The sequence below is a fragment of the Capsicum annuum genome, chromosome 8 (assembly GCF_002878395.1).
Source record: "Capsicum annuum cultivar UCD-10X-F1 chromosome 8, UCD10Xv1.1, whole genome shotgun sequence".
Taxonomy (NCBI): Eukaryota; Viridiplantae; Streptophyta; class Magnoliopsida; order Solanales; family Solanaceae; genus Capsicum; species Capsicum annuum.
The window spans coordinates 73,122,337-73,130,495 of NC_061118.1; the positions used below are offsets into that span (position 1 = coordinate 73,122,337).

An 8,159-nucleotide genomic window follows, 5' to 3' on the forward strand; every position below is an offset into this window, starting at 1 on the left:
CCTAAGAAATTCGGTCATGGTAAATCCCTATTGAAAAAGGCCTAATATACCTTGCCAGTGTATAAAATCTGAGCTAATTTAATTTGGTAAAATAAACCTACAGCAGCATGTAGTTTTACGACATTGGATGCATTGAACCCTAGTCCATCTCGGTGTTGAGTAGTGCTCCTAACTAAGCATAATTGATAACTTGATATGATGATATTTCTGGATGTCAACTTAAGATGACATAACTGGATGTCAACCTGTCCATAATAATAAATGCCATACCTAACTCCCATATTATTAATGAACCTTGCTTTTATAAGAAAACAGATCTAGAATCATTGATTAACGCATTTTGGATACCATAATAATTGGGAAACTTACATTTGGAAAAAATATTCAAGTGCGTTAATGGCATATCCAAATATTATTATATGAGTTCACTTATGGAAATCATGGGTTTTTTAATACTAAGTCCTATAAACTTATGAGAGGCCTGAGATGGTTGGTTCAAAATATATAAGAGAAACATGTGAGGGTTATATTTAAGAATGACTCTATAGGGTATAAATATCCCACTTAGCCCGATTTTCACCATTCTTCGCCCATTCTCAAGAGAGTAAAACCATAAATAGTGTGGAAACTTGGAAGAAACATTTATGGGTGATATTAGATCTTGGGTAAATTTTATACATGTGATTCTTTATCAAATATATGGTAATTTTCCATTATTTTTTATTTTAATACTCCATTATTTTTTGAAATCCCTAGAATCATTATGAATTGAATGTAGCATCATTATAGCTTAGAACTCACCAATTTTTTGGGTAAATATTTCGTGAGCTTAGCGAGATATTGTCTTAGTTTAAAAATTGTGATTCCATAAATGGGCCTCATATAGAAATTTTATATAATTTTGGACCAAAGTACAATGGTATAATATTGGTATCATTATCCTTTTTTGATAAGTAGATTGTGACGTTTATAGTATGGAACCTAGCGTAACCTTCTCAGATAGGGAAAGCAATGATTTAGCAGATTTATCAAGCTTTTCTTTGGCATTCAGGTAGACTAGGTTTACCTTCTCTATAGATTGAGCTATCTCTTAGTATGATTACGATATTATGCTAGATATGGGGTAGGATTTAGGTGTTGAAAGTATAAGTAAGAATATTTGGATTAGTTGAACTATTTAGACTATCTTTAAACCATAAATTAGGTGCAATTAGCTTTGTTACTCATGTCTTAGTGGAATTTGACTTTGTGTCCCATACTTAGAAAGGAAATGTGTTAGTTACTAAAGCTAGGTGAAATTGCCTTATTCATGTTCAAGGTCAAATTTGCCTTAGTTGCTTAATTAAAAGGAAATTGCCTTAGTTGCTATTATTTTAGTTGGGATTGACATTGGGATTGACATAGTTGTTTGTGTTTGGGGAGAATTACAACATTAGGGATATTTATGGCTTATTCAAGTTCATGAAATAAACTTAGATACCTTAGCCTAGTCCAGGGTAGAAGTTGCCTAAAATGGATTTTATGGATTAAAGTAAGGCCCTTTGGCCCACCTTTAGCAAAGACTTGTGAAAACTTTATATATTTATTTGAACATGTTATACCCTTATTATAGATTAGTTTGGGATTTAAGGAGATTGAATATATTTATTGAGTATGTTATTCGATACTGAAAGATTGATGTAAAATTGCGGGTATTTCTAATGATATTGGTTATATACATGATTGATGATTAGTGAATAATATATATGACTAATGTTACGACTTATATATCAATAATTATTATTATGTCTCTTAGATATGATTAATAATATTGCCTATCGACATGCCTAATTATATAGATATTGAGGTGATTAATGATATGGCTTATCGACATAATTGATAGCTTATAGATCTGATATGGCTTATTGATATGATCAATGTCTTATAGTTATAATTAGTGAGATAACTTATGACTATGACTATTGACATGACCTATGGGCACGGTTATTGGCACAACTAATTAGATGCACTATTGTTATGGTTTATAGGTGAGGGTATTAATATGGCTTATGGTTGTGATTCTTGGTACGGTGTATAGATATGATAAAAAGGGATGATCTTTAGTTATAGTTCCTTGGTATAGAGTATTTGGTTAGTTTATTGATACAACATGTCGATATAGTTCATTGTTACGTCTTATAAATATGCTTTTTGGTTTGAGTCCGACATTTAATAATGATCTTGATAGTATTAGTTCTTGTTCAAGTCTGGAAAATAATAATAAAGATAAAAATACTATTGTGTTTTGGTACATGTCCATCATTGGGAATTGTGTATGAGATGTTACAGTTCAAATTAATTCTAGGTCATGGCATGATAATATAGAAATTTATGGCTATTTAGTTGCTTAGTTTCCTTAATTGTAGCCTACAGGATTCTGGTTGCCTTGATGTTCTATGGTTTTATGGCACTTTCAATTCTTTAAACAAGAAAACACGCAAGTAATAAAGCTTGTTTTGATAGATATGACGTATTAGTGTGTCTATTTTTTAGGGAACTAGGTATTGGAGCTAAAAATAAAGAAGAAAAGTTATGATTGCAGAAGGCCCCTACTTACTTTGCCACATACATAGCGTAGCTCCCATCTTTGGTGCGTATGTGGCCTATTATAGGTCTTATAAATGAATATTCTAGGAATCAAGAAGTTAGAGTGATGATCCTACTAGTTACGAAGGGTCTCCTACGACCCATAGGTACCACCTACAGTGTCATGAATACTATTGTAAGTTTTAGAGAATTAAGGATCAGAGAATCTAATTTTTAAAGACTTTCCTGGTACTTATGATGAGGCAACCTATGGGACGTAAGTACCACGTAGGCCCCATAGGTACCAGTGCAAAAAAGATTCCCCAAAATTGAAGTTTTCTATCCCCTGCGATGGATACCTATATGGCGAAGGTTACACTTAAGGCGCATAAGTGGTACCATAAGGGGCCACTAACTTAGTATGCCTTGTATATTTCAGTTTAGATCTCAGGGTTTTGATGTACTGTATAAATTCTCTTTTGATTGTTTTTAGTCAGTTTATGCACTCATATTATTTGAAAACATATACAAATTTTAATATTGAAATTTGATCTTGGATTTTTTGTGTTGATGGTGTTTGGTTGATTAATTGATTTGAGACTTGGGGTTTTATTCTTCCATTGTAGTGGGATTATTTCTATACTTTTTTACGAGTAGTGCCTTGGTTGATATGGATATGAGGCAGCTGAAGTTCAGACTTAATGATGAGCAAGTTACTTTTAATGTGTGTCAATCTATATGGCAGTCGAAGGCTATAAAAGTGGTGTCCGCTATTGATATTATTGATAATGATGTACTGACTGGGCCTATTGAAGAGAAACCTGAGGTTGTGGCATTAGTAACAATTATCATGAACTTTGACAGCAATGATATTGATGAGAATGAGGAGATGGTGAGTGCATTGTATGGTAGAAGTTCTTATAATTATGCTTCGAAAAAGCTAGATCTTGATTTGAAGAATAAAACTACTTCTCTATCTTGACCATTTATTAAGAAACCACTGGTCTTTGAATTGAAATCCATCATATCTAACTTGTGTTATACATATTTAGAGGCCGACAATACCTTTTTGGTCATTATTATTTCTTTTATATTGGCGACATAGGTTGAAGCATTAATCTTAGTGTTAAAGCGGTTCAAGAGAGGCATTAGATAGACTATTCCAGATATTGTAAGGATCCTACCCATTATTTATACACATAAAATTCAGATTAAACCAGAATATATACCCAAGATCGAGCACCAGTGTCTGTTAAATCCTTCTATATAGGAGGTAGTGAATAAAGAAATCATCAAGTGGTTAGATGCTAGAGTAGGTTTCCCCATTAAAAATACTAAGTAGGTCAACTTGGTTTAATATATATCTAAGAAGTGTGGGATCACTATAGTCCCTAACAAAAAGGATGAATTGTTTCCTATGAGACTGGTTGCTGGATGTAAAGTATATATGGATTATAGAAAATAGAATACTTAGACTCAAAAAGACCATTTCTCTCTGTCGTTCATGGATTAGATACTTGATAAACTAGTAGGCATGGATTGGTACTATTTTCTTTTCAAGTGCTCAAGACACAATCAAATTTCTAATTCTTATGCGGACCAGCAAAAGAAGAATTTCACTTGCCCATATGGGACTTTTGCATTCAAGCGAATGCTATTTGAACTAAGCAATGCTCCTACCACCTTTTAGCAGTGTATGAGGTCGATATTCTTTGACATGGTGGAGGAAACTATAGAGGTTTTCATGGATGAATTTTTGGTAGTTGGGGAGACCTATGATGATTGATTGGCATATTTGGCCAATCAACTTCATGGTTGTGAGGAGTCCAATCTGGTGCTGAATTGGGAGAAATGTCATTTTATAGGGAAGGAAGGCATGTTTCTTGGTAACAAAATCACAAAGTAGGGTATCAAGGTATAGAGCAACGATAAAGGGTATCGAAGAATTACCTCCTCCAGTCTCAATTAACGGTATCCAAAGACTTTTGGGTCTTGTTGGATTTTACCGGAGGTTTATCAAGGACTTCTCTAAAATTTCTAATCCTCTATTCAAGCTTTTAGAGAAGGAGGTGAAATTTATATTTGTTGATGCATGTCTCAAGGCATTTGAGTGCCTTAAGTAGCAGTTGAGCTCAACTTCCATTATTGAGTCCCGTGATTGGTCTTTACTGTTTGAGGTTATGTATGATGCTAGAGGAGTGGCCTTAGGTGGTTTCCTAGGGAAAATATGTAAGAAAATCCTTCACCTAAACTATTATGCCAATATTACATAAAGCCCCTCACAATAGAACTATACAGTCACTGAGAAGGAGTTACTTGCGGTAGTTTTAGAATTTGAGAAATTCTTGTCATATTTTATAGTGACAAAAGTCATAGTTCACACAGATCATGCAGATTTGAGGTATGTAATGTGAAAAAAGATGAAAAAATAAGGTTGGTATTTTGGGCCCTCTTGTTGCAAGAATTTGAATTTGAGGTGAAATATTGGAAGGTCACTGAGAACCAAGTTGCGGATCAGTTATCTTTCCTTGAGGAGGAGGTAGTGCAGAAGTTAGGGGATGAGCTTGACATAGATGATACATTTCTAGATGAGAGTTTATTGGCAGTATCTCAAGACTTAATCCCCTAGTTGGCTGATTTTGCCAACTTTTTGTCAAGTGATTTTGTACAATATTTAACATTCTAGCAGTTAAAGCAGTTCATACATAAGGTGAGAAAACTTTTTTGGTATAAGACTTATCTCTTTTAGATTTGTGCAGATGGTATTATTCATAGATGTATTCCAGAAACAGAGATGGTGAGCATCCTTAAGGCTTGTCATTCATCGCCAGTTGAAGTTTATCATGGTGGAACCTGTACAACCCACAAAATTATGTATTATGGGTATTATTGGTTACATTTCAACAATAATGCTCATGACTTTTCTAAAGCCCATGACTAGTGTAAGCGACTAGGCAATATCTCATAGTAATATGAACGCATAATGACACCTATTTTTGGGTTTAATTTGTCTAACGTATGGGTAATTAAATTCGTGTGTCCATTTGTGAGATCCTATGTGATGAAGTATATTCTAGTGGTAGTCAACTATGTTTTGAAATGGGTGGAGGCAGTTGTGCTTCATAATAATGAGGGTCCAATTGTTATAACATTCTTGAAAAAAAATATCTTTTTTTTATTTGGCGCTCCCTATGTGATTATTAGTGATAGTGGGTCTCACATTTGCAATCATCTTTTCAAGGCCCTCATTCAAAAGTATTGTGTGAAGGATAAGGTGGAAACACTTACCATCTACAAACAAGTGGGCAGGTTGAAGTCTCCAATAGAAAGATCAAGTCCATATTGGCAAAGAATGTAAATACCAATAGGACTGACAGAGTAAAAGACACGTGGGCCTGTCGGATAACTTTTAAGACCCCTATAGTTTCATCTCCATATAAGGTTGTGTATAGTAATGCATGCCACTTGCCGATCATACCTGAGTAAAAGGCACTATGGGAATCAAAAAAGCTCAATTTGGAGTGGCATGCTACAACTAAGTTGAGGATGAGCAAGCTGAATATGTTGGATGAATTTCAGATCCATCCGTATGATAGTATCTATACAAAGAAAGTATGATGTTGAATCATGACAATAAAATTAAAAAGACAGTGTTTGATCCTGGTGATATGATATTTTTATATAATTCAAGACTTCTCTTGTTTACTGGGAAGCTGAAGTCTAGGTGGTATGGACTATTCACTACACTTAAGGTGTTTCCATATAGTGATATATAGTTGAAACGACATGGTGAATGCCCACTTAAGGTGAACGTGCAACATGTCAAGCACTATTTGGAAAATGTTGATGTGGTGAAAGTGTTTATTAATGTAAGCAGTGGTGAAGTATGAGTAGCCAAGGCAACAGATTCATGCCGCAATGTTAAATTAGGTGATTCATGAAAGGCTACCCATGGGCTTGATGGTAAACTCTAAAAAACCATCATAGCCATATCAGCCGTGACATTCAATCTACCTTAAGGCGGGAGGCAAGACACTATTTTAGTGTTCCCATTGTTTTCATTTTTGTATGTGTCAAATAGGAGGAACTACCAAGAACATGCTAACATATTGCAAAATCAAAAAAATTCTAGGTAGGGGGACTTACAGACCCTCTTATAGGGGTCGTAAGCCCCACTTGACCTAAGTTGGTGATGAAATAGCTGTTAGAGTGAAAATCTGAGAATTATCGGCTCTCTAAACATTTACCTATGAACCCACTTAAGGGAGTCGTAAGTCCCACGTACCACCTTATAAGTGGTGGGATAAGTGTCTGAATAACATGTTCAGAGGGAAAAAAAATTTATACCACTTATGACCTACTACTTTAGGAAGTAAGCGGAGTTGTAAACGGCAGAAGAAAAAAATTTGGTCCAAATTTTAAAAACCTGGGTCAGACCTAAGTAGATTTGACCTGGACCTGCCTACCAAAGCTTTTAAAACAAAAAATTTGACTCATATGACCTATATTCTTAGAATTAGTAACTCCCACCCAAATTCAAACTCTTCAACTCCCTCTTTAACTGTATAAAATGAAAAATTCCTTCATTAGCCCATCACTTGCACGCTTAAGAACGTCCAAAGGCTAGGGTTTTTCTTCAGATCTTCAATTTTCTACTTCCATCTGTTGCAATCATTGTAAATTTCATAGCACCTACTTGTATTTTATTGTGCTTTAACCTAGAAAAGTGAGTTGGTACTTCAACATTCTTGAGAATTATGTAAAACTAGCAAATCATGTTTGTAGGAGCCTAGAATAATCTAAAAAATTAAATTGGTTCATTGTTCTTGAATAAATAATATATGATCATGCCCTAAATGAAACTGGAGATTAAAAAGGTTGAAGAGAATCTAATATTTTTTGTGCCTTATCGGTGTTTGTAAAATTGATAATGGTTGTTTTATGCAAAATGTGACTTTAATGGGCTACATACACTGTATGTGTATATAAGATTCAGAAAAATAGAAGTACCCTTAGAAGGGTACCTATGATGAAACTTATGAGCCACGTAAGTATACTTACGAGCCACAGTCCTTTCATAGGTGTTCGATTTAAAGCCCTGAATCTTCAAGGCTCTGTGTGGAATCTACAAAGGCAACTTATGAGCTGTAAGTGGCATCTCAGGCCCGTAGGTGGATTTAGTAGGTGCCCTACCATAAAGTTCTTATTTTTTGAAAGTTTTCATTCCCCTTATCTCTTTCAAGAACTAACAACTAATTTTTGAAGTACTATGGCCCTAAAGGAAACCTCAAAGAGAGGAGTGAAGTCAAGGATTTTAGATGAGTCCCTTGAGAACAGTGGCTTAGTTGAGGCATATCGAGTAGCCCTAGACAAATCACAGGCTCTATGGACTAGGAGGCAGAGATAGGCTGCAGCGACAACCATTATTGTCGTACTTTAGGCATCCAGGGCACTCCGCCTATATCTATATAGGTCGACGCCTAGGCAGCCATATGTAGACTAGTTCCTAGGTTAAGTATAAAGTCGGTTAGTAATTTACCACCATAATCTCCCTAGTTTGAGGAGGGAATCATACTTTTGGGGATTGTTCTAAG

The 8,159-nt window shown here is 34.9% G+C and overlaps 1 protein-coding gene across 1 annotated transcript; it reads left to right on the forward strand.

Moving 5' to 3' along the window:
- The first annotated feature begins 3,235 nt into the window (after positions 1-3,235).
- Positions 3,236-4,688, forward strand: LOC124886607. Its single transcript, XM_047395451.1, has 2 exons — positions 3,236-3,457; positions 4,431-4,688. The coding sequence occupies exons 1-2, from the start codon at positions 3,236-3,238 to the stop codon at positions 4,686-4,688; spliced, it is 480 nt and encodes a 159-aa protein (XP_047251407.1).
- Positions 4,689-8,159: the final 3,471 nt, after the last annotated feature.